Here is a 23,402-nt window from a genome sequence, read left to right on the forward strand (position 1 = left end):
AATGTGGATGAAATAAACATCAGAGGCGATAAATTCGTTGAATAAGTGATTCCAAACCTTGAATGAAAAAGGATTGTAAGAAATTATATGATTTATTTAATATTCATAATGGAGCAGTTTGGTATCCCCCTTCAATTACCTTGTACTTATTTACTTTCATCTACCAATGGCTTAATTAGTTGAATTCCAAAATAAGCATTGCTGGATGTACGGAGAATTTCCTGTTGTTCTGCTTTAAGATTTGAGGATTTATAGTCTTTCAATAATCATAATCTATGGTATGTTTTAAGATAGCAATATTTACATCTCGTAGTCTATGATTTATAAAAATTACAATGTTGATCGGTTAAAAGGAATCAATAGTCCGTGCTTGTGCAATATGAGAAGAGACTTTACTTTACGAGCACTGTAAATAGTTTAACAGTTGAAAGGTTCTCTATTTCCATTGTTTACATTTGAAGTGTCCATAGCACAGTACATATATGAGTTCGTAAAAAAGCAGTTTTCCATAAAAAAATATATAAAAAATTTTTTTTTTAATAAGCACGAACGTAAAGCCATACGAATAAAACATTAATAACACAACGTATGGTGAATTCAGATCAGGTACAATATCAGATTGAATAACATCAATCTGCATTTGACTAAGCGAAATTGAGATTCCATCCTTAAAATTGTCTTATAATTGTTCTTATTGAAGATGACAATCGAGGGGTTTATAACGTTATGTATCATGATGCCGATGCCTTTTTGAAATTCCGTGCCTGTGAGATAGAGAACCGTGCTGTTTCGAGGAACTTCGTTTAGAGCGGTGTCTTTCTTTTTTCTTATATACCCTCTCCTCTCTCTTTTTTTCATCAACATTAGATTTTTCTGAGAGAAGAGAATCTACGAGCGACATAGGGTCGTCGCGGATTGATCTCTTTATAGTGGCTGATGTCAGATTTTCTGTTGATTCTGTATTTTGTTTCATATACCACGGAAGAGGACCTTGAAATGTTAGTTTAGAATTTTAACTCTGAATACATACCTAGTCCATGTTTCTCTTTCATAACTTCAATCTCATGTCCATGTTTTTTGTAAAGCTCTTGACGATTATGTTCCTAGTAATCAGCTGTTAGCATCTAAAGGATGATCGACCTATTCGTAGTAAACATACCTGCTTCTCTTCTTGCTCCCAGAAATTCGCAAACTTTCCCTTTGGAGCCGACTCCAACCCTGGTAATTCTGTCTGGCCTCTCAGTCTTCGAAGTCTATTTTCAGAATCCTAAAAATAAATACGTTAGAAAATTATTTATTAGCAGAATACACGCTGACTTACCCGTTTAGCTAATTGTTCATCAGAAATTCGGGCCAATTCTTCATCACGGCGGACTCGCTCCACATTTTTTTCGCTGTACACTGAATACAAAAATTACATTAGTTGTCCTGTAGCCTAAAAATATAGTATCCTACCATTCCAGCTTTTATGTTTCAGTAAATTCAATGGCATGGTCTTTTCGTAAAATTGTCGCCAAATACAAAGTGTATGCCAGTAGATATTAGTCTAAATGAATATCTAAATAAACAAATTTTGGTTAAATTTCAAAGGTACATTTTTTTTTAGATAATTGGAAGAAAAATGATATAAAGCTGTTGGAGTTCGCAATGTAAGATCACTCCCCTTCTCTGAAATGAATGTCAATTGATGCTTGTTCACAAGTAAAGTATACTCTTCTCTGTCTTCTGTCTTCTTTTTAAATAAACTGTTCCTATTTAGGCGCAACGAATAGTTCTAGCAAAACAGCAAAAAAAATGGTTCATTCAAACGTCTTTTTTGAACAAAAAAGATTTTGTCACTATACAGAATGCTTCCTCTAAGTTTTTGTAAACGATTGAAGTATCCTATTTGTAGGTTTTCATTTCGTAGTAAAAACCGGCAAGAGAAGTCAGCATAGATTCATAAATACACAGAGAGAGAGAGCGAGAAGGGTCAGTAGGATAATAGTAGCAATAATACAATTATCCTTTGTTAAGATCATCCATCATTCCGTGTTTGTGTTGGACGAACGGTATGATTGTATTCACGAACGCGTCGTAATTAAACCTATTAATTTCCAAACACCATTTTTCTTACTTAGTCATTACCTGACAAAAAATACAATAAAACCGTTATTACTTGAATTTTATAATCTATTTTTCTTCTTTCAGGGCTCGTTTCTCGTATTACAGAAGCGAATATTGCGATATTCTCGTACACGATTTGTGAGTCGTCCTCTGTGGGCAACTTTTCATGAGTTCAGAGCAGGAAAGTGATTCTCTATATTTGGGGAATGAAATAGAAACTGAATTTGAAGGCAACACTCAAGGAACACGCCGTTCTTCTCCCGAATCTTTTAATGCAGTAAGTTTTGTTTACCCTACTAAATCCAGTAGGTTACTAACTAGAAGTTATTAGAAAGATACAAAAAGAAGACGGGTTGAATATGAACAGGATTCTTCCTTAAAGACGAGAGCGGTTCAAAGGTCTGTTTCTACCAATTTATCTAGGAATAATACTGCGGATTCAACTGGTGAAGATACTGTCCAAAATGCTATTCAGTCGAATCCTCAGTTTGAAAACCGTGTTGGAGTTATTGAATGCATTCACCTTATTAATTTTATGTGTCATGATTCGTTGCGTATAAGTTTTGGCTCAAGGATCAACTTCGTTATTGGTCACAATGGAAGTGGTAAAAGCGCGATTCTAACTGGACTTACTGTTTGTCTAGGGGCAAAAGCCTCTAGCACCAATCGTGCTCCAAACATGAAGAGTCTGATCAAGCAAGGTAAAAGCTTCGCAAGGATATTAGTCACTATTAGCAATAGAGGGTTTGAGGCATATCAAAGGGATGTCTATGGTGATTCTATTACCATTGAACGTACTATTCGACGGGAAGGCTCTACTGAATATAAGCTTCGGAGTCAAGATGATACAGTGATTTCTACGAAACGGGAGGAGTTGGATAGTATATGTGATCACATGGGACTTCAAATAGACAATCCTATGAACATTCTAACACAAGATACGGCGCGACAATTCTTAGGAAACTCTAGCCCAAAAGAAAAGTACCAACTCTTTATGAAAGGAATCCAACTCAAACAATTAGAGGATAATTATTCTTTGATTGAGCAAAGCTTGTATCAAACTAAAAATGCTTTGGATGGGAAAAAGTCTGGTCTTCTTCAATTAGCTAAGAAAGAGGAAGATTGTAAAACCAAATGGGACCAATCCCGCGAAACAGAAAACCTTCATAATATATTAGAAAAGAAGAAAGAAGAAATGGCTTGGGCATTAGTTGTTGAAGTTGAAAAGGAACTTCTGGGTACCGAAGAAGAAGTACGCGTTGCGGAAACCCGTGTTAACCAGTGTCACGAAGAGAGGAATTCGTACATTAAAAAATTTGGTGAATTTGACGAAAGGATTGTATTGAAGAATCAGGCTATGGAAATTCTTAAAGCGTCTATCACGGAAACCAAAGCAAGGTTCGAAAATGTGATTAAAACTTTTGAGGCACACCGTTCGGAAGTGAACGACGTAGACATACAAAAAAGAGATATTCAAAACAGTATAAATGCTGCAAAAAACTGTCTTCAGATTTACAAAGATCAACTTGCTAGTGAACGTGAACGCCAAAATAATGATGATGTCTCCGATCACCAACGAAGACTCGATGAGATTTCTACTTTACAAAGACAAATTGCTAATTTGAGTGAACAGGCAGTTGAATTGGAATCCAAAAGGAATGAACTACATACGACTGTTCTTGAAAAAGAAGGTAACCTATCGTCTTTTCTTGATAAAAAGGATACTTTAGCTAAACAGGTGACCAATCAAGCCGAAAAGATTCGCGTCATGGAAGAAGTTCAGAAAGACAAGTTGACAGCGTTTGGTAAAAATATACCATATCTGCTACGATTAATAACACGAGAGACTCGATTTCAGCATCCTCCCAAGGGACCAATGGGTCAATATATGACGGTAAAAGAAGAAAAATGGCATCTCACTATAGAGAGAATATTGGGAAATGTAATTAATGGTTTTATTGTGCGGACTCATCAAGACCAACTTGTTTTAAAAGAATTAATGCGTCGTGCTAATTGTAATGCTACTGTCGTCGTAGGCCGTTATGACCCTTTTGATTATTCTTCTGGGGAACCCGTCACTCCCTACTCCACTGTCCTTCAGGCCATTCACTTTGAAGATGATGAAGTATTACATACATTGATCAACCACCTAGGAATCGAAAAGATGCTCTTAATTGAAGATAGGAAAGAAGCCGAAGCATACATGAAACGTGGTGTCATCAATGTAACTCAATGTTATGCGCTGGATCCAAGAAGCAAAGGTTTTGGATTCCGTATAGTAAGCAACCAAAGATCGTCAGGTATATCCAAAGTTACGCCATGGAATCGTCCACCAAGAATTGGAGGATCCAGTTCTATGGACGCTAGGCTAGAAAAAAATCAGCTAGAGAACCTTAAGCAACTCTACGATAATGCTAATAATGATCTTCTTGCTGCAAAGCAAGAACTGGGAAGGCATAAAAGGGAAGAGCAAATAGTCATCGAGAAAATTGAAGCAATTAAAAGAGAGATTTTGGATACGCGGAGACAGGTTAATGCCTTGGAGTCAGTGGAAACCTCGGTGCTGGACACTGAGAAAATACAAAGTCTTGAAAGAAAAATTTCAGAGACGGAAAAAGAATTAGAAAGTTATGTCGGTCAGCTTCAGGATGCTAAAGACGAGGAACGAAGGATAAGGGAGGAGCAATTACCTGTTATAGATGAAATTGAAATGTTTAAGGAAAAAATTCAAGGTGAAAATCAAAAGTTGGCAATACAGCAAGCCGAAATTGATCAAATAAGAGACGAAAAAACAAGACTGGAAATGGCCCAAGAGGAATACATAAATAAGTCCGAACATTTGCTAAACGAAATGCGAGAAAAAGAGGCAAAACGGATACGCTGTTCCCAAGTAGTAGCTGAGTATACCGCGAAAGCTGCCACTCGATGCGAACGGGTTCCGGTGACACATACGCCTGTGGAGCTGGATAATGAAATTGAACGATTACAGCTTCAAATTACTGAATGGCGAAACCGGACTGGTATATCTGTAGAGCAAGCGGCTGAAGATTATTTGAAAGCAAAAGAAGAACATGATCGTTCCAAGTTCCTCGTATCAAAACTGCAATTACTATTGGAAACGCTGGAAGAGACACTGAGGAAGAGAAATGAAATGTGGGCTAAATTTAGAAAGCTAATTACTCTTCGTACTAAAGAACTGTTTGAGCTTTACTTGAGTCAAAGAAACTTTACAGGGAAGTTGGTTATTCGACACCAAGATGAATTTCTAGAGCCGAGGGTATATCCCGCCAACAGGAATTTGTCGGTATCTAGAGACCGTCAAACATTGTCTCAAGTTAGTGTCCAAGGTTTATCAGGTGGAGAGAAATCATTTGCTACTATTTGCATGTTATTATCTATATGGGAAGCAATGAGTTGTCCACTCAGATGCTTGGATGAATTTGATGTTTTCATGGATGCTGTTAATAGGCTTGTGAGTATCCGTATGATGGTCGACTCAGCAAAAGACTCCTCTGAAAAGCAATTCATATTCATTACCCCACAAGACATGGGTCAAATTGCTTTTGATGATGATGTTGTAGTCTTTCGTTTAAGTGACCCTGTTAAGTCTTCAAGTGCTCTACCTGCCTCTACAGCTCCATGAGTTATACATTCCAATGTATAATCAAATTTATTTTGATACTAAATAAACCTATCTTCTCGTATAAAGCATGAAAATCGTTTAACTTATTTGTTCCTTTGTATAGACTAAAAATTTTAGACAGGAAAAATGAATGTTCATGTTACCTCTGAGAATTAGTTACTTAAAAGATTTGGTTAGGGTAGGGTATGTGACTTGTTTTGCCTTATACCAACATAACCGAAAATCTGAAATTTAACAAATCAACTCACCACAGGACATCAAAATGCCTACTCATCTTGCTAAGAATCGTAAGCTTCGTGGTCACGTTTCCGCCGGTCACGGTCGTATCGGAAAGCACAGGAAGCATCCTGGTGGTCGTGGTCTTGCTGGTGGTCAACATCACCTCCGTACTCACTTGGATAAGTACCACCCTGGTTACTTTGGTAAGGTTGGTATGCGCCGTTTCCACCTTCAAAGAAACCCCTTGTGGCGCCCTAGTGTCAACTTGGACCGTCTCTGGACTTTGGTCCCCAACGAGACCCGTGAAAAGTACTTGGGCAAGAACACCGAGGTTGCCCCTGTGATTAACATCGTCCAATCTGGTTACGCTAAGGTTTTGGGTAAGGGCCGTCTTCCTGAGACTCCTGTCATTGTTCAAGCTCGCTACGTCTCCCGCAGAGCTGAGGAGAAGATCAAGCAAGCTGGTGGTGTTGTTGAACTTGTTGCCTAAACAAAAAGTAATACATAAAAACACCTGAGTGGCTAATTTTTGGTGTGCTTTGTTGATTGTAGTTATTATGCGTATACGTAGAACTTTGTTGTATGTTGTAACTATTGAGATTGAACTTTAGGCTTGAGATTCATTTGAAGACGTTAAAGCGTTTGTACCATGGTAGCCTTACTTTAAAGAATGTCTAAAGGGATCAGAAGTATGAAGATTCCTCATACATATAGATTAAGAGGAGGCGCGAGGAACTTGTCGAGAGCCATACTCATGGGCATTCATAAAGTAGAATAGTAAGCAGTCGTTTACAGACCACAGGATACTGTCTTTATCTACGGTTTGTATGAGAGGACTATATTAGCGAAGATTTGGTATTTTGGAATTGGTAACTGTAATAATTGTGAATATCATAATGGACTCAAGGCGTCAGCAATTACAGTACCTGTTGAATATTTCAGTTTCTACCTATTCCGTGAGCCCATCTTTATCGAGTCACTACTTGCGTAAATTCTATGCGTTAATAGAAGAATGGGACATTCAATTGGACCCAAGTACATCGCTGACTGGATGTAGTAAATGTGGAAGTGTCTTTATACTTGGGAAGAATGCATCTGTTCGGACACATTCGCACCATCGAAAAGAAAGGTTAGATTTACCTAAAGGACAACTTGCAAGAATGGAAACAGAATGGCTCATAGTTTGCAATGTTTGTGGCTATACTTCAGAATTATCTATTGGTGCCCCTGCAAGGATTCATAAAAGTAGAGCCGCCTTGCTCGCCAGTGAAGCTGCCAAGACCAGAAAAATACAGGAAGTCAATACTCAACACGCAAGCTTGGATAATACCAAGACATCGAGAAACACAAAAGGTAGACAAAGGCAAAAGCTTCGAACGTCAGGATTGAATGGAATCTTAGCTAAGAAAAAGGAGCGCGAGGCGGAAAGTAAGTCTTCTTCGTCATTAAACCTCTCTGATTTTATGTCTACTATTTAAGGTGTATATTTTGTTACACTCAATCCTTTAATCTTGATTCCCATAGACTGATAGTTAGTTACTATGTTTGATTTTTACTTTATGCTTTATTTTTGAGAAGGTACCTGTTAGATGACCAAGTTAGTTTGAACATCTTATGAATTAGTAATACTATTTCGCTTTGTTTTATATGTGATCACAACTTTAGTGTGAATTGCCGACCATGAAAGGTGTTTATATTGAGTAACGCAAGAATGCATTCTTTCTAGAGGACATTAGGCTACATTTGCCTATTTGACATTCAGGTATATCTTCCTCTTTTCACCATACTTGAATTTGTTCTCGGTTTACGGGTAGACACCTACCCTTACGCATTCACTCATTCACTACTGCTAGTATCCAAGCACCCATTCCCCGTCAAGATTATGAGCTCAAGAATTGGGCCTCAAAGGTCTACGAAAACTGCCGCAAAACTTAGATTACTACCTTCAACAGAAGAATTCGCTGACTTTAGACGACAGGACACCGGTCGTGAAGTATATTCACAACTTCCCCATATTGAAGGATCCACAGCTAGAAAAGATGCAGAATATTTAGGGAAACGACATCGTGATCATTTACCTCGTGTAACTGCTTACTGTACATGTGATACTTTTCGGGTAGATTTGCTTTTCAAGTTTTTCCAATCTCGTCGAAGTAGCCATAAAACAAGACCTAAACAGTTTGATGAATGGTAAGAAAATATAGCTTTAAGAAACTTCTCTAGTCTATTAACACTTATTTTATAGCATATATAGCCCATACAGCTATGGCAGTGAAGAAACCGTAGACTTACTTGGAGACGACATTGAACCAGACGGGAAATCTGCTGGCGGTGGCTCCACTACAACTCATGATACCATCCACAATGACATCTTTGAGACAGGGTTAGACAGAAATCAGCCCTTGTTTCGAGAAGTATTTTGTTTTAGCTACGGAGTGGTTGTACTATGGGGATTTACAATCGAAGAAGAACACCGGTTTTTACGAGAATTAAGTCGTTTTGAAATTGAAAAACTAAGTATGCAAACAAAATCTGACGTCTTATGCTTTCCTGTGAGCGATTGGACTCTCAAAAAAGTGAAAGGAAAACAGTAACTAACTCGTACTAGAAATGGATGACATTGAAGTCGAAGAGTTTAATTATTACGTTACTAATCTTTATCAACCAAGAGTAAGTTGTCTGTTTGTTTATTTGTTAATAAGACGCTAATAAGCTATGGGTATAGATTTTTAATGACTTTATTGCTCTGAGAGACGCCTCTAATTACATGATTCGTTTGTCTATATCCCATGCAATAGCACAATCAGTTAAAATTTCTCTTTTCGAAGAGCTCGTCAACGAAACAATTGATGCTACCAAAGATACACCACAGATGATTGCCGAGTCTGGTAGAATTAAACTGAAAAGGGAAGAGATTATGATGGCTGTCGGCCAGTTATTTATTTTACGAATTAATATCAATTTACAGGGAAGCGTTTTGGATAGTCCCGAGTTAATGTGGACAGAACCGCAGCTTGAGCCTATTTACACAGCAGCAAGGTCTTATTTAGAAATCAATCAGCGTGTTGCTCTGTTAAACCAGCGTGTTGAAGTAATAGGTGATTTATTATCTATGCTAAAAGAGCAAATCACGCATACTCACGACGAATCTTTAGAGTGGATTGTTGTAATACTTATGGCTTTGCTTGTTCTCATTGCCATCTTTAGCATTTTGGTAAGTTTGTTTACCATTAATAGTTTAAGCTCGCTTCATGTTGTTATTCAATGCTAACCTTTATGATCCAGGTTGACTTGAGGTTTTTCAAGTAGTTGGGTATAGGTCGTTTTATCAATAATTTATTTATTTTTTATGAAAAAACCACTTCTTTCTAAGAGTATAGCATTATAAAAACATTATTTGAAACCCTAGATCGCCGAGTACAGTGAAGAAAAAAAGATCAGAAAGGTCTTTTTAAGTGATGAATGAGTGAACTGGTGAGCAAAATCAAGTCATATATGTCATGATTCAAAAGAGCTGTTAAATTAAACCTCGTATAGACGTCTCATCAATTCATTATGAAAGTAATGACGAGTTTTAACCTCTTTTGTTCTTCTGGCTCGCGAATCGTTTCTTTTTTTTCATAATCATTAAATATGTTGTTTAAGCAACCTACTCTTTATTAATGGTGCGTAGGAGGTAGATTGGAATCCTATATGGTTAGTTGCTTATTCACGCTGCCACATTTGTAGTATAAAAACTAACCGAAACTTCTAAAGATGACTGAACATCTGGTGCTTCAGGAAGATCTTGATCTTTCAGTTTCTTCTGATGTTCTATATGTTCGTTGAACGTATTCTTAAGCATTTGCGTTTCCAGTCGATATCTCTGAATGTCTTTCTCTACGTGATAAATTTTAATGGCATACTGTACGCAATCATTTTCAACGTCTGCCACTTTCTTTCGAATTCGAGCAATCTTTTGTTGATAAACATTCTCTGATTATACGTGTTAGTTGAACATGATAAATAGATGCGACGCAATCCGTGCTCGCACATTCACAAACCTGATGTGGTAATTGGATCCTTTAACAGTTCAAAGTTAGTTTATAATGAAACACTAGTGAGTCTCTCATACCTGAGAATCCATTTTTATTTTTACGCGTCGTCGTTTGTACTAAATCGATGGGTTTTCACCGTAAAGGACGCTAAAAAAGTAAAGATACCGTAAGCCGTAAAGTTGATGGTATTGTATTTTTATGTATAATGACTCGGTTTGTAATATAGTAAACAATCGTAAAATGAAATTAAAAGCTGGGCTGAGTTAAAAAATAAAAGGAACAGGATGGACTCTATTTATATTTTCAAAATACGTTAAAGCCTGTGCTGATTCGTAAAATTAATCTTATTTCTGAGGCAACTTTCAATGTACCCTTTAAGAAATCAGGACTTCATACAAGTGCTACATCAATGCATAATGAAAAAGCTGTTCAACAAGCAAACGAAGCAACCTCAAAGTATTAAAAACTAAAAACATAAGTTGATTTACATGATCTAAATAAGGACGATCTTCCATGTACACGTATCACTCACTACTCACCAACTAATTTCACATACATCTCTACGTCGGCAAATTCAATATAAAATAAAATGATTTTTATATATTTCCATAGGGTTTAACACAAAACACACAATTAACATTAACCAAAACTAGTAAAGTGTATCAAAGACAAAAAAAAGCATTATGTTGTACAGTTGCCAAGGTCTACTTGACAAATCGAATCATTAGCATGCAAAAACTATGAAAGATATATAGGAACAACTTCTAGAGCATCGAGGAATGTAGACGCTTAATATTCCTATTTCAAATTAGTGGGCTGAAATCTTTTAAAACTTGAGATCCATGACTCCAACGGATAAATAACCCAGCTATAGCTTTTTCACGACGAGAAGTCACTAAAAGCAACCGTAATTCCATCAAAATTAAAATTAATATATCAATCAAAGGAAACGCTCGCGGTAACGTAGATTGTAATTAAAATAATTAATATATCCATAAATAAGATCGGCCATCTTCATTGCAAAGTTTATAATGGGTGATATGAGAAAGAATGAACATTTCCAAAGATGAAGATTGAAAAGATGATGAAATGAAGGTCAACAAACCAAATAGAATGAAATATATATATATATATATCATGCAGATTCATTCAACATATCTTTCCATAGAGGAGAATGAAACACCTCATGTTCCCAAATTGAAGAAGGAAGGATCGACTTTACTTCTAGCAAAATGTAGAAATCTTGGAACGCTTGGGTGGCCCTTTCATTCTCAGCCACATCTTCAAATAAAGCTTGTTTTGCTCCCATGGCTTCTAGTTCTTTATTGCAACGCTTGAAATCGTCCCACACGATTTCCCAACCTTTCACATTCTTGAAGGCTTTGAAACATTTTTCTACTTGGAGCATGTTGGGAAGAGCCAGTCCAATCCACTTTGCATACTCAACTCCGTTCTTCCAACCATACTTCCAAAGTGCCATAAATACATCAATTAAACCAGAAGCTTGCTTATATTGACTATCATCTTCCGTAAGCCAAAGACAAAGAGTGGCTATCGCGCTAACCACAGTGACGTGAACAGCAAACATTTCATGATGTCTCATATTATCCCAAGCGTCACGAATAAATTCCATTGTATCTCCAAACAGTTCCGATAGGGTGTTTTGAAGTTGAAAAAACTTTGTAGGCTCAATAGTTTGAGAAAGTTCATCACAATTTTCGCAAAGAAAGTGAATTAAAATTCCAAGTACTTCGTAGCATGTACACACACTATACGAGAGACTTTCGTGTTTTTGTTTTTCATCAAGCGTTGACACTAAAAGATCCAAGTTTGCACGGATTTCTGCTGTACAGCGACCAATCACTAGCAAAAAGGACTCTTTATTGTCTTCCATTACCACATCAGGACCGAGTGCTTTTAAAATGGAGAAAAGCTGTACACATGCATTTTCAATGGATTCTTCTGTAACGAATTCTTCCAGAACGGGTTTAATAAAAGGCCGAAGATAGCTGCAAAGTTCATCCGAATACCATAAATTAACAGGGAAACGAGCAAATAGATTTCTAAAAAATTGAGAAGTGACATGAGACTTCCACTCATCTCTCTTGTTTATTCCTTCAAAAATCGGTTTCATGTAAAGGTGAATTTTGTCTAGCGCATACAAACCGTATGACAAAATTTCTAAAGCATGGGAAAGGGGGAATTCATTAATAATAAAGGATGTATAATACAAAAGAGACTTTGCTGAACGTGGATTGGATGCTAAAGCACATATTGTGGGAATGCAAAGATCGTAATGCCGCATAGTACAAGTCAACAAAGCTGGAATCCGCTTTTTCATACAGGAGCTACGAAGAATCTTTTCATCGCTGCAAAATGCAAGCAACACGGAAACTCCCAAATCGGCGTATTCATAATTCTTAGATCTTAGAAGTCGATCGAGGAATTTCATATCCATTTGTTCCCAAAATGCAAAAAGAAAATCCGGATTTTCATTCAATAATTTCGCGAGCATCGTTAATGAAACAAACTTACTGGTGTCATCTTTAGCGTGTAAAAGTGCAAAACAATTTTCCAAAAGAGCTGATGCATTATCCTTGTCATGCTTGTTGGTGTGTTCCATTTTTTCTTTCTCCATTTGTTCTTGTAAAAGCGTATCTTTCTCGATATCGTCTAACTCGCGTACTATATCTTCACTGAATTTTTCCAACGGAAACGAATCACTCGCATCCGAAAACATTGCATTTGCGGAATCTGGTGCTTTCCTTTCGTTTTTCTGCATATTGATTATAGCCTCACTATACTCATTAATTCAATATAGCTTATTACTAGGCCTTATTCTCTTGAACACGCTTTACTGTATTTCAATCGCAATTTGAGGGCGTATCTAAGTACTATATGGGGGCAAAGTTAAGCCTTTGCTACCACCTTTTCTTATAACTGTTAAACAAGAAAATCAATCAATCTTTCAATTCCTCTTTGAAGAATGCGCTATTGGCAAATGCTGTGCATTCCGATGACTTCTGGTGAAATCTAGTTTTCGTGTACTACCCTTCCCGCCCATGAGACATATGTAACTTACAGGCATGACGTTGGCATAGCAACTCATTTATTTATTTACATTACTTAAATGAAAGAGCTTTAAAATACCAACCACGAAACTGTTTCAGCTTTCTCGTTTTTGCTTCCATTAATTCGGTACTTTGGTACTTTTTAGTATTCCATAATATTTAAATTTTTTTTTTTTTTCAGATTCAAAAATGTCGAGTACCGGATTGCCCGAGCCTTGGATTTTAAAAATTTCCCGATCAAGGAATCGTCCTTATTTCTTTAATCCACAAACTCAAGAATCTTTATGGGAGGCTCCTCCGTCTACGAACATGGATGCTTTGCGTCAGTTTATGGACAAGGAGTTTTCTGTCCCAAAATCGACAGGTTTAGAAGCACCCTCTTCTCCAAAGGTCCGGGTTAGTCATCTACTAGTGAAGCACAGGGAAAGCCGTCGACCAAGTTCTTGGAGAGAGGAACATATTACCCGCAGCAAAGAAGAAGCTTGGGACAGAATCCATTATTTCCTCAACCTCATCAAAGAGGGTACAATAAATATTAACGACCTCGCTGCTAAAGAATCAGATTGCAGTTCGGCTCGTCGAGGAGGTGATTTGTATGTTATTGAGCGAACGAAGGGTGTTTCCCAGCTACTTCGACAAGTTGGGAGTGCTCTTACATTCGTTAATGAATAGGCTGTTACGGTTATTAACTATGTCTCTAGGGGATTCTTTGGAAGAAACGAAATGCAAAAACCGTTTGAGGATGCCGCTTTTGCTTTACAGCCAGGACAGTTAAGTCCAGTCGTTGAAACAAACAGTGGTTTTCATATAATCCAACGTACAGCTTAAATCTGTAATGCTCAATCTATTTCTATTGCTCTCTGACATGTCGAAAACAATGATTTCAAAGTATATGACTATGGTTTAATGAATAAAGGCTTTTTTTCTCTCAATCAACTATTTAGTTTGTCATTTAACAATGAAAATTTAAACTCACTTCGTCCGTGCTAGGAAAGCCTACGATGAACAAGAAGTAAGTATTCAAAAAAGGCGTCAAATCTCAATAAAGGCTTTCTATCTTCTGATTTGGTCTAATCTGTTATCACCGAATTAAAACTAATATTAAAAATTTAATCCAATTTACTCAAAGGCTTGTTGAATTATATTGTATTTCGGGGTTAGCGATGGATTATATTCTAACCTAACATTCACGTTTGTTTACACCTCTCTTGCATACCGCATTGGAAGACTTACAAGGTAATCATAAGCACAAATCCAAATTTCACTGAAAAAAAGATTAACTTTCAAAAGAGTTGTTATGAAGAACTTCATTACTGCTTTAATCCGAGTATAAGTAGCTTGAAATGAGTTCAAGAACTTGGCCCCTTGCATATCGTTCCCCTTTAGGATATGCTTATAAACTTTACCTTGAAGGAAATCTTGCTTCTTCTTTGCATATACTAAAAACATACTTTCAAGAAGGATATCCGAAAGAAGAGGATTTTGATTCAGCATGCAATTTATATTTGCAAGTTTCGAGTGAACTCAACAATTCATGGCAGGAAACAGTAGAATGGCTGAATTTAGTCCATAATGGAACGATTCCTAATTCGCTACTTCACGAGTTGTATGTCTATAACCTCAAAGTTTTCTGACTGACCTGTTCTTTTAGGATTATTATCTACAGTTCAAAGAAAACGTGGGAATCGAGTAAGCAAGTAGCTGAGTTTCTCTCACTTGTTATATCGTCAAAGAATGAAGTTTTTATAGATAGTCGGGGGTACCAAGTTGAGGAACAACTTGTGAAACTAGCTTGTGAATGGAATCTATTTGCTCTTGCTAAATCCCTTCTCGTGAGTCCTAAAAGAAAGAAAGAGGAGGTAAGGCTTGTGTTTTACATGTATTTAAATGCTTTATTGACATCCTAGGAACTTTTGAACTACATTTCTGAGAAAGACTTACAAAACAAGCTGAAACAAAGCTTGTCACCAGACATGCTGCCTCGAAATGACGCTACAAATAAGGGAGATACTTTTACTTTGAAAGGTTTTACAAACATTATAACAAAACTCTTCTCTCAGTTGAGCGCAAAAATTGGTTTGCTTCGGAACATTCCTACATGGTTTCCAAGATATTACAACCTTTTGTTTATTTTTTTCGCTTTGGTAACAATACTTTTTAAAATTAAAGGTGTTTTTTTTGAGACTTAGACGCTCTAATATGACCTGGGAACGCTTGCAAAGCTTTATTGAAAAGCTCTCCTTTTTTATTTCATGATCCTTGCTTTTCAACTTTCGTTAGCTCAAAATCTGTCACCTGAAAACAAGAAATATATACAGAAATAATGCACTTAGCATGCTTCATTCGTTGTTTTGATTAAAACCTTTACCATTATGATATTTTTTGTTTACTCTTTAGTGCAATGCCGTGCACATCACTAAGAGTATGTCAAAGGATAGCGAAGTGCTTGAAAATCAACGGACAAAAAAACATGGTTCTGACAAACCTCCTAGGAGATTATGAAGAGTTAAGATGAAGAAACAACAAACCAAGGTTAAGCTTGTTTTGGAAAATCCATTAAATGTTCCATGGTAAGAAAAAATACGCTGTTACCTTGCTAACATCGAGAAAGGGTAAACATAGATTCTTCAACGAAAGAAAAATTAACCCAGGTCTTAATTCAATCTCTGCCTACGGCGAAGGAAGACTACACTAGACATGGTTTGACGATTGGTTTAAATGAAGTTAATATACTATTGGAAAGTTGCTGTCAACATACTGATAAAGATTCTTTACCACGAGTTGTTTTCGTGCTCCATGATCCTCAATCCTTACTTGCTATACATTATCCACAACTAATCGCTAATGCAAATTTTTACTCAAAAGATTCAGGGGAATGTTTGTTGGTATGCCTCGGTGCAGAAGCACAGGTTGGTATTTCAAGAAAGCTTGGACTTAGCCGGGCTAGTGCCATTGCTGTACGCGTAAGTATCCAAAAAATCTACGGTTCTTTCAAATGTTTGTACTAATAAATAATAAAGAATGACTCTCCTTTACTGTCACAAATAAATCCTTTGTTGAATGGTTTACCAGCTCCTTCAGCTAGTTGGCTGTCTGAAGCATCTGATTATCAACCGACTAAACTTTTACGAGTGACTACAACACTGGGCACAAAGGATAAAAAGGGATCAAAAAAGGGAACCAACTAATTTCGCTAGTATGTGACAGAATTATAGATAGACTAGCCACGAAGATTGGGGAAAAACCTCTTACCAAGATATTAAGATAGAACTAAAAGCTTAGTCACTTATAGATTTAGATGACGCTTGGTGCATTGCTGAAGCAAACTCATGAAGTAGCCGATCTTGCTTCTGCGACATGAAAAATTTTGAGTATCTAATGATGTTAACAAATAAATCAAATGAATTCTTACTTACGAATCCGTAAAAACAAAATTGTCCAGCATAGGCGTTCGAAGATAGTGATTTGCAAATTGGGCAATATCATCATTATAAGATGACCATTCTAACGGCTCGTAGTTGAATTGCTCACAGCGATTCTGAAAAGAATGAAAGATGGGCTCTTTGAGAAGAAGAGTTTCAGGAGGTGCTTTAGGAATATGAAGACGAGCAGGATTTTGTATGGTTGCAGGGATTATTTGAGATGGATTTGCGAACGGGTAAGAGCGTGTCAAATATATGAGAATTGCGACCATTTTCCGAATTTGGTGTTTCATAAAAGATTGCCCATGAAATACTAGCTTTAACCACTGACGATTGTATTTATCATAATGAATAGAATCAATGAAGATACGAAGCATATAGCGGCGTGCACTTGGATCTCCAAACGGTTTTTCAGTAGTAAAATTATGGAAAGAATGGGTTCCTTGAAATAGCGAGCATGCCTCTTTCAAGCATTCCAGCTTTGAGGAAGATATCCGGAAGGGATAAGACGTAGAACTCTCTTCAGAGTGTAGTTTTTGGATGACTTCAAAAACTTTTTCTTGATAAACAGTAGATGAATGAAAATGCTTCATAAATAACAAGGAATCTAGAGAGAAGGGGGATGGTGTGGCGACTGCGAAAGCAGGTATCCAATATTCATAAAGACGACTATTACAGGCCTTGTGAGGAGAAAATGAGTTTAATGTCCTTTCAATTTTCCAAACGCGGATTGATTCCGGAAGCTGCTCATTAACCAGTGAAACCCAAGGCTGAAAAGAGCCAGCATAATCTAACAATTTTAATCCCAAGACGTTTAAGACTGCATGCACGCCTTTGTCCGTTCGAGCTGCAGAACGAACATGAACCTTTCGAGGATTATCTGCGTTTAAGTGGGAGATGGCACCGATTTTACAGAAAGCACGAAAGATCTCTTCTTGTATTGTTTTTGTTGCATTGTTATACTGAAGACCGGCATACCCAGTACCGCGGTAGCTAATGATACAATAAACCATGCGCTTTTGTTGTTTGTATGAAAAGTCAGGTACGGATTGTTTTGGCATTTCTAGCGGAGAATATGCAAAAGAATCACTACTTAAGGAAGAAGACCATCGTTTCCATACAGCCGTGCAAGTCCTTTTTACCTTTAGATTTCGAAGAAGAGTAAACATCCTTTTTACTTAGTGGCCTCCAAAAACGCCGGGAGAATCTATCACGATAGCACCGTTAACTTTTCTTACAAAATAGTCTCTCGTCCAGGGAGTAATACAAAGCTACTAGTAAGTCCCTGTAAATGGGAATAAAACGACGTTTTGCTAAAAACGAAATATCACTCTTCTATACTAAAGACAAAACAAATAATTAGCAATTATTAACTATATCTGTTTTTAAAATGAAAAACAGTGTTATGGATGAAATAAATCAGAAATTAGAGGGCTAAGAAAATCATTGTGTTCTGTTGACATGGATGAAAACTACAAAACGAATAGGTTCGTATGAACTTAACGCTTAGTAAGTAGTTTGTCAAGCTAGTTTTTAAGAAATTGAATAAATCAATTTTAAAAATTTTTTTTTCTAACATGCAATTTGTCAACGGCTATCTGGTGGAGAGTCATTTTGCGAGATTTTGGAAATCCTATCCCGCCGGAGTCTCGACAATACTTACCAACCACTCTACCCATCGTCAATAAAAAAAGTAAGACTTTCTGCAAAAAAAGGCTTTCAAAAGTTGGAAAAAGTATTCCAATAGCAATCTTTTGCTTATTGATTAATAATTATCAAGCACTGAGCCTTTCTTTTCTTCCAGCTTACAGTTTCCTTGAATTTTCAAGACAGCTTCTCTTTTGTTTGCTATAACGCATTAAGCCTTCTTGTTGTTATCGTGAAGAACGTTGTAGTTTTAAGTCTATCACATTCTTTGCTTTCTAGACCTTCTTATTTGTTTAGGCTGTTGTCCGGTTTGTTCTTACCAGGACTTACCAGCCCCCTTTCGTTTTTTTACACACTTACAGCACGATAAAACTGGATACAGCTTTGTGTATTAAATAGTTTTTATTTTTACTGGATACTCCCCTTACCAAAGCAACCTCACGTCTTGTTTAGAAGACTTTTTTCTTTTGCTATTTTTTCCCTTTTTCTTTCTTTTTGATTCTTTTTATGCTTTTCTGTGTTTTTCTTCTTTGAGTGTTCACTTTATTTTGCTTGTTTCTCATTCATTTGCATTTTTCCTGTTATTTTTGTCGTTTGTTTTAACTTGCTTCGTTCCTTTGTGATCCTTGGTTGCTTTTGGTTTTTAAATCGATTTTAACAGTTTCGAGACCTGATTTCTTTATACTATTCCTTTGCACACGTTCAAATTTGTTGTTCAGCCTCACTGCTTAGGTTTAAGTAACGCATACTCCTAATCATACTCATTTAGAAAGTGTCGCTCTTTTGATATTCGCAATTTTGATTCGTACACTTCCCTCTGCTTGAATCATAACATTTGTGGAACCTAATTTGAATCAGCATTTCTACTAAAATCAAGTTTTCTTGTGATTTCGGGCATTTTTGCATTGATAATACTCTATTCCGGTGAATTCTCATTTTCGTACATATCATTCTTTGACGGAGTTTGAGTCATCTTTGGCATCTTTCATTTTGGCTTTGTGTTTTATTTAAGTTTCTCTCGTCTCTCTTTTATATCGTATTGCATTTAACTTTTCAATTCCCCTAATATCCTTGTTATAAGGGTTCCGTCGGATATTTTGTTTTCATTTTTGTCTATTAAGTTCACTCCGAATACACTCTCAAGTATCGCATATTCAGGTTATTCAGAAGATAATAGCCTTGATCTGTTGACAAATCGGAACTTTCTTTAAAGACTTCTTTGTTGATACGTTTTCGTTCTTTGAACGTGTCCTTCCTTCTTTTCTGCATTTCACGGCTTTCTTTGTGAACATCTGATTCAATATGTTCGTTGGCTCACCCAATATTGGTAAACAACCTCCTTTACTGTCTAAGAAAAGAATTCCTGAACCGTTCAACATTATGGATGATACTACTCGTGGTTCATCTCTGGTGCCGACCGGAATATTAAATGGTGAAGATGAAGGCCAAATGTTGCATATGTCTCCGCAAAATCCAGAGCCTCAGTTAGGAAAAGCCGATGCTGATTATCTACCTGCTTATGCTTCTTTGAATCCTTTGATGGAAAAATCTGCAACTCCTACTGGAAGATTGCTCGGTGGTTTGAACGGTGGATTGGCTTCTGCGCCTCCTAAGATGGGATTTCATTATCCGCGTTTCTTCGCGATAAAAATTGAAGATCTACCTAGAAATTTAACTCCCAGGGAGTTTTCTTCTACTTTTCTGTTTGCAAGTCACGTTGTATCTTCCGAAATTGTGTCTCCGGCGCCTGATAATGGTCCTGCATATGGATTAACGGTGTTTTCTTCTAGAGACGCTGCTCTTTCGGCACGTGATATTTTACTTTCGAGTGAAGTTTATGGTCTTTGTAACGTGACCGTCATTGATAATTATCGCAAAGGCAGCCAAACTAATGTCAGTGATGCAACAGAAGGCTCAGAAAGTGGTAGTCGCCTGTCTAGAAATCATTCTCCTATTCGACAACTATTTGGCAGTCGTGACGTTTTTCGACGTCCAAGCAATCATGTTTCGAATCCTGCAGCGGGTTCTAATGACGGTGTTTTTGATCAGTCTAAAACACCTCAGACTGAACACTTTGCAACTGCTCCTAATAGCGCACTTCAATCTGATCGTTTGTGGTCATCATTCCCAGTATCATACCCTTTGTCATTGGCCAATGCTTTAACAAAAGATGATGTCTCTTCCCCTACATGGTCACCTACGGCCAATAAAAGCACTAATTTGCGACAAGATACCGTCCCTCCCGTTATGAGATTTAATTCACTTTCCATAAATACAAATGTCTCTCGGCCCTATTTCTCTTCGGAGCAGGGGGGTTATGCACATCCCATGAGTGCTCAATCTCCTCATCCCAGAGTTCTCTCTGCCAACGGTGCTTTCGGTGTTAACAGTCCTCCGTTAACACCTTCTAATACCAGAGACTATCCGTTATCTGCTTCAACAGTACCACCTGCCACTCCATTTTCACCCTACGCATCTCACAATGGTATTCATCAAAGGATTCCTGCTACAACACCTACAAATATTAATCCTGCTGATCAAAATCCACCTTGTAATACTATTTATGTCGGAAATCTTCCACCCTCGACTTCGGAAGATGAATTGAAGGCCCTCTTTTCAACGCAGCCTGGTTACAAACGTCTTTGTTTCCGTACCAAAGGGAATGGTCCGATGTGTTTCGTGGAATTTGAAAATATTCCTTGCGCTATGGAAGCCTTGAAAACACTTCAAGGTGTGTGCTTAAGCAGCAGCATAAAGGGTGGTATACGCCTCAGCTTTTCGAAAAACCCCTTGGGTGTACGTTCATCAAGCTCCTCTCATAACCACGGTAATGTTCGTAATCTCCATTCTGGATCGATGAACAATTATGGTGCTGGATTTTTCTTGAATGATTCAGGACAGCACGACACACATAATAGCCCTGGTTGGGCTAATAACTTGATGTATGGTAAATAAATTCCCTTCAGATTCGCATTATAACCTGTTGTCGCCCATTAGAGTGCCTTGTACTTATGTTTCATATGCGTTTTTGGTTTTTTGATATACTTTGCATGTTGATTTTTCGTTATTAGTTCATTGGAATCCTTTTAATTCATTTTTAATTGCCAAAATCTGCCTTTAAGTTAAGACTTAATGCGCTCTAATTACGAAAGAAACCCTTGAGAAATGTAGGGGAATTTTTCAAGGATTCAGTAATTGGAAGGCTTTGTCTTTAAGGTCTGACTGGTTGGTTATAAATAACCATATACTGCTGCTTTAAGATATTCATACGCTTGCTGTTTTCTCAAGTTCAAATTGTTTGCTTTTTAAATGTTAATGAATAAATATATTGAATTTACAATAACAAGTTGCGAATAGCAAAAAGTAAATGTTTTGTGTAAAGAAATTAATTTTACAGTAGTTAATGCGAGCTAGAGGAATTCTTGGCTATCACAATATATTATTTTTAAACCGAAAGTAAACCCAAACTAAAAAGGAGATTTTTCAAAGCCCTCTTTTTTTTATTTTTCTCTGTTTTCAAGGAAACAGTTATTCGATGCGGGCACGTTTTGTAAGCTTAGAAGATGCTGCCCTTTTTGTAGAATCATCCGAAAATTCACTGCTTTCAGAATCAGATTCGCTTTCATTTGACTCTTCATTGGTATTGGCAGCATCTATCACAGGCGCATTTACCGCCGAATCCATAGCGACTATGCAAGTAATTCGGTTCCCTTCAGGAGCTTGTAGTTCCATCACTTTATTGAAAGTTTTATCCCAGACGTGCACAGAACCATCGGAACTAGCGGAAACGAGATTTTCAGTCGTAGCAGAAATAGCTTTCACTCTATTAAATGTTAGTATTAATAATGGTAGAAGGCAAAAACAAAGACCTTTTTTCATGAGCAGCGAATTCATTGATCAGATCTCCAGTGTTTACGTCGAAAACCTTTATGGAACCGTTATCACAACCAACAATCAAGTTGGATAGAAACAAACAAAGACAATTAAGCTGCGTATTAGACTTATAACCAAAAAAGGAGCTTAAATCCTAAAAAATCCAGATTAGCAAAGAATTCGTAATTCTTAAGATATTAGATAATGTACATACAAGTTTAAAACCTTCTAAACCACGTCGAGACATAACGACGAAAGAGGAGTCGTTGAGGAATAGAATCCCTTCGGGAATAAACGACAATGGCAATACCTTTCCACCTTTACCACGAATGAGATCCCAAAGACGAAGTTTGCTATCTCCTCCAACGCTGAAAGCAAGTTTTTCTGAAGGATGGACAGTGATTCCACTAATACCCTTGTTGGAGGAAGACTTCAAGGTATGAACAAGTAACCAAGAATCTCTAGACCACATAGTGATTTGTCCGTTGTCATGACAAGCTAGCAAGTGTTTCTTGGTAAAGCAGAGGCTGCGGGAAATGGCATTTGGCAACTCTGTAGGAATAGCCAAGTCAGCTATTTGAATATTACGACTGTGATCGTATATTCTATATTAAGTTAATCAGACGATTCAATAAAAATGTGAATAGATGATATGGAAGTAGAAAATATAAGATGACTTACTTTATAGTTTCATCTGAACTTGTGGATGCTAACTGAAGGCCATTTGTAGCCAAAGCGGTAAGAGCACTTTCATGAGCCTCAAACAACCACAAGGGCTTCGATTCTTTTTGCTTTAGGTCTGTATCTACACCATATAGGAGGTGAGAGTACGTACCAATGACAATTCTAAGCATTATATCAAAAAGGATATTTCAACCAAATAAACGCCGGCTGAGTTTAATAAAACAAGAGGAAGCCCCTATTTTATCCTAAAATTTCTTTTTTTATGAGATTAAAAAATTAAAAAAGCAAATAAAGAGTTTCACTTTTTTTTCGTAAGGTGTATGGTGGAAAAGAATCCAACCTTTCCAAAGGGATTGTCACTACTTGAGAATCCAAGGTGTAATGTAAATACACAGATGGATTTTCTGTAGCCTTCTTTTTATTATAGAAAAAAAAGGAAACAAAGAATTAAAGAAAGACTCGACTCCTTGCGTTCACCTGGGATACGGGTAAGTCTGGATCAACAATGAAAATTTTTTCAAAGTATGACAAGGATTCTTTTCCGATTTCCTAGTGATTCCGAGGTAAATTATAAGGTTGTTATTTCAATGTGAAGCTGTGGTTCTTTCCTCAAAATGAGGATTGGCATTTTTCTCCATTGCTGTTTTCACGTCGTACTACTTGTTTACTACTGCAAGGTGTTTCACTGCACTAAACGAAC

General features: G+C 37.1%; 13 protein-coding genes across 13 annotated transcripts; 8 read left to right on the top strand and 5 right to left on the bottom strand.

The window, feature by feature from the left end:
- Positions 1 to 469: 469 nt before the first annotated feature.
- Positions 470 to 2,085, bottom strand: SOCG_03880 (uncharacterized protein). Its single transcript, XM_013163790.1, has 5 exons — positions 1,456 to 2,085; positions 1,322 to 1,401; positions 1,160 to 1,267; positions 1,031 to 1,103; positions 470 to 990 (listed from the first exon to the last, which is right to left on the bottom strand). The coding sequence occupies exons 1-5, from the start codon at positions 1,490 to 1,492 to the stop codon at positions 725 to 727; spliced, it is 564 nt and encodes a 187-aa protein (XP_013019244.1). The 5' UTR covers positions 1,493 to 2,085; the 3' UTR covers positions 470 to 724.
- A 187-nt stretch (positions 2,086 to 2,272) lies between these two features.
- SOCG_03881 (Smc5-6 complex SMC subunit Smc6) lies at positions 2,273 to 5,749 on the top strand (the record flags this gene model as incomplete). Its single annotated transcript, XM_013163791.1, has 2 exons — positions 2,273 to 2,383; positions 2,438 to 5,749. The coding sequence occupies 2 exons, from the start codon at positions 2,273 to 2,275 to the stop codon at positions 5,747 to 5,749; spliced, it is 3,423 nt and encodes a 1,140-aa protein (XP_013019245.1).
- Positions 5,750 to 5,952: 203 nt separating this feature from the next.
- On the top strand, positions 5,953 to 6,547 carry SOCG_03882 (60S ribosomal protein L27/L28). Its single transcript, XM_013163792.1, has one exon. The coding sequence runs from the start codon at positions 6,012 to 6,014 to the stop codon at positions 6,456 to 6,458; it is 447 nt and encodes a 148-aa protein (XP_013019246.1). The 5' UTR covers positions 5,953 to 6,011; the 3' UTR covers positions 6,459 to 6,547.
- A 317-nt stretch (positions 6,548 to 6,864) lies between these two features.
- On the top strand, positions 6,865 to 7,446 carry SOCG_03883 (RNase MRP; the record flags this gene model as incomplete). The annotated part of the gene is made up of 1 exon (XM_013163793.1): positions 6,865 to 7,446. One exon carries the CDS (start codon positions 6,865 to 6,867, stop codon positions 7,444 to 7,446), a length of 582 nt encoding a protein of 193 aa, XP_013019247.1.
- Positions 7,447 to 7,602: 156 nt separating this feature from the next.
- Positions 7,603 to 9,329, top strand: SOCG_03884 (Sad1 interacting factor 2). Its single transcript, XM_013163794.1, has 5 exons — positions 7,603 to 8,158; positions 8,214 to 8,485; positions 8,577 to 8,638; positions 8,694 to 9,182; positions 9,254 to 9,329. Exons 1-5 carry the CDS (start codon positions 7,851 to 7,853, stop codon positions 9,275 to 9,277), a joined length of 1,155 nt encoding a protein of 384 aa, XP_013019248.1. The 5' UTR covers positions 7,603 to 7,850; the 3' UTR covers positions 9,278 to 9,329.
- On the bottom strand, positions 9,317 to 10,345 carry SOCG_03885 (uncharacterized protein). Its single transcript, XM_013163795.1, has 4 exons — positions 10,083 to 10,345; positions 10,012 to 10,030; positions 9,711 to 9,943; positions 9,317 to 9,657 (listed from the first exon to the last, which is right to left on the bottom strand). Exons 1-4 carry the CDS (start codon positions 10,092 to 10,094, stop codon positions 9,628 to 9,630), a joined length of 294 nt encoding a protein of 97 aa, XP_013019249.1. The 5' UTR covers positions 10,095 to 10,345; the 3' UTR covers positions 9,317 to 9,627.
- A 238-nt stretch (positions 10,346 to 10,583) lies between these two features.
- SOCG_03886 (DUF1941 family protein) lies at positions 10,584 to 13,038 on the bottom strand. The gene has a single exon (XM_013163796.1). The coding sequence runs from the start codon at positions 12,785 to 12,787 to the stop codon at positions 11,141 to 11,143; it is 1,647 nt and encodes a 548-aa protein (XP_013019250.1). The 5' UTR covers positions 12,788 to 13,038; the 3' UTR covers positions 10,584 to 11,140.
- Positions 13,039 to 13,133: 95 nt separating this feature from the next.
- SOCG_03887 (peptidyl-prolyl cis-trans isomerase Pin1) lies at positions 13,134 to 14,020 on the top strand. Its single transcript, XM_013163797.1, has 2 exons — positions 13,134 to 13,669; positions 13,778 to 14,020. Exons 1-2 carry the CDS (start codon positions 13,266 to 13,268, stop codon positions 13,902 to 13,904), a joined length of 531 nt encoding a protein of 176 aa, XP_013019251.1. The 5' UTR covers positions 13,134 to 13,265; the 3' UTR covers positions 13,905 to 14,020.
- A 399-nt stretch (positions 14,021 to 14,419) lies between these two features.
- SOCG_03888 (uncharacterized protein) lies at positions 14,420 to 15,265 on the top strand (the record flags this gene model as incomplete). The annotated part of the gene is made up of 3 exons (XM_013163798.1): positions 14,420 to 14,682; positions 14,728 to 14,935; positions 14,984 to 15,265. The coding sequence occupies 3 exons, from the start codon at positions 14,420 to 14,422 to the stop codon at positions 15,263 to 15,265; spliced, it is 753 nt and encodes a 250-aa protein (XP_013019252.1).
- Positions 15,266 to 15,587: 322 nt separating this feature from the next.
- On the top strand, positions 15,588 to 16,264 carry SOCG_03889 (RNase P and RNase MRP subunit; the record flags this gene model as incomplete). The annotated part of the gene is made up of 3 exons (XM_013163799.1): positions 15,588 to 15,646; positions 15,688 to 16,039; positions 16,097 to 16,264. The coding sequence occupies 3 exons, from the start codon at positions 15,588 to 15,590 to the stop codon at positions 16,262 to 16,264; spliced, it is 579 nt and encodes a 192-aa protein (XP_013019253.1).
- A 90-nt stretch (positions 16,265 to 16,354) lies between these two features.
- Positions 16,355 to 17,667, bottom strand: SOCG_03890 (tRNA pseudouridine synthase; the record flags this gene model as incomplete). The annotated part of the gene is made up of 2 exons (XM_013163800.1): positions 16,355 to 16,451; positions 16,493 to 17,667. The coding sequence occupies 2 exons, from the start codon at positions 17,665 to 17,667 to the stop codon at positions 16,355 to 16,357; spliced, it is 1,272 nt and encodes a 423-aa protein (XP_013019254.1).
- A 447-nt stretch (positions 17,668 to 18,114) lies between these two features.
- Positions 18,115 to 21,491, top strand: SOCG_03891 (RNA-binding protein Scw1). Its single transcript, XM_013163801.1, has one exon. It carries the CDS (start codon positions 19,448 to 19,450, stop codon positions 21,098 to 21,100), a length of 1,653 nt encoding a protein of 550 aa, XP_013019255.1. The 5' UTR covers positions 18,115 to 19,447; the 3' UTR covers positions 21,101 to 21,491.
- A 3-nt stretch (positions 21,492 to 21,494) lies between these two features.
- SOCG_03892 (Shk1 kinase binding protein 15) lies at positions 21,495 to 23,357 on the bottom strand. The gene is made up of 4 exons (XM_013163802.1): positions 22,700 to 23,357; positions 22,233 to 22,623; positions 22,015 to 22,172; positions 21,495 to 21,968 (listed from the first exon to the last, which is right to left on the bottom strand). The coding sequence occupies exons 1-4, from the start codon at positions 22,870 to 22,872 to the stop codon at positions 21,674 to 21,676; spliced, it is 1,017 nt and encodes a 338-aa protein (XP_013019256.1). The 5' UTR covers positions 22,873 to 23,357; the 3' UTR covers positions 21,495 to 21,673.
- Between the last annotated feature and the right edge of the window lie 45 nt (positions 23,358 to 23,402).

Source organism: Schizosaccharomyces octosporus, assembly GCF_000150505.1.
Source record: "Schizosaccharomyces octosporus yFS286 unplaced genomic scaffold supercont6.2, whole genome shotgun sequence".
NCBI classification, from domain to species: Eukaryota; Fungi; Ascomycota; class Schizosaccharomycetes; order Schizosaccharomycetales; family Schizosaccharomycetaceae; genus Schizosaccharomyces; species Schizosaccharomyces octosporus.

What these genes read in the sequence shown, in the direction of transcription:
- SOCG_03880 (XM_013163790.1), bottom strand. Translation starts at nt 1,492, where the DNA reads ATGCCATTGAATTTACTGAAACATAAAAGCTGGAATG. An exon ending in GAAACATAAAAGCTGGAATG is followed by an intron (nt 1,402 to 1,455) that starts GTAGGATACTAT and finishes TTTTGTATTCAG; the next exon opens with TGTACAGCGAAAAAAATGTG. An exon ending in GAAAGAGAAACATGGACTAG is followed by an intron (nt 991 to 1,030) that starts GTATGTATTCAG and finishes TAACATTTCAAG; the next exon opens with GTCCTCTTCCGTGGTATATG.
- SOCG_03882 (XM_013163792.1), top strand. Translation starts at nt 6,012, where the DNA reads ATGCCTACTCATCTTGCTAAGAATCGTAAGCTTCGTGGTCACGTTTCC.
- SOCG_03884 (XM_013163794.1), top strand. Translation starts at nt 7,851, where the DNA reads ATGAGCTCAAGAATTGGGCCTCAAAGGTCTACGAAAACTGCCGCAAAA. An exon ending in CCTAAACAGTTTGATGAATG is followed by an intron (nt 8,159 to 8,213) that starts GTAAGAAAATAT and finishes CTTATTTTATAG; the next exon opens with CATATATAGCCCATACAGCT. An exon ending in TTTTGAAATTGAAAAACTAA is followed by an intron (nt 8,486 to 8,576) that starts GTATGCAAACAA and finishes AACTCGTACTAG; the next exon opens with AAATGGATGACATTGAAGTC.
- SOCG_03885 (XM_013163795.1), bottom strand. An exon ending in AGTCATCTTTAGAAGTTTCG is followed by an intron (nt 9,658 to 9,710) that starts GTTAGTTTTTAT and finishes CTAACCATATAG; the next exon opens with GATTCCAATCTACCTCCTAC.
- SOCG_03886 (XM_013163796.1), bottom strand. Translation starts at nt 12,787, where the DNA reads ATGCAGAAAAACGAAAGGAAAGCACCAGATTCCGCAAATGCAATGTTT.
- SOCG_03887 (XM_013163797.1), top strand. Translation starts at nt 13,266, where the DNA reads ATGTCGAGTACCGGATTGCCCGAGCCTTGGATTTTAAAAATTTCCCGA. An exon ending in GCTCGTCGAGGAGGTGATTT is followed by an intron (nt 13,670 to 13,777) that starts GTATGTTATTGA and finishes CTATGTCTCTAG; the next exon opens with GGGATTCTTTGGAAGAAACG.
- SOCG_03891 (XM_013163801.1), top strand. Translation starts at nt 19,448, where the DNA reads ATGTTCGTTGGCTCACCCAATATTGGTAAACAACCTCCTTTACTGTCT.
- SOCG_03892 (XM_013163802.1), bottom strand. Translation starts at nt 22,872, where the DNA reads ATGCTTAGAATTGTCATTGGTACGTACTCTCACCTCCTATATGGTGTA. An exon ending in AGTTCAGATGAAACTATAAA is followed by an intron (nt 22,624 to 22,699) that starts GTAAGTCATCTT and finishes AACTTAATATAG; the next exon opens with AATATACGATCACAGTCGTA. An exon ending in GTTTAGAAGGTTTTAAACTT is followed by an intron (nt 22,173 to 22,232) that starts GTATGTACATTA and finishes TGGATTTTTTAG; the next exon opens with GATTTAAGCTCCTTTTTTGG.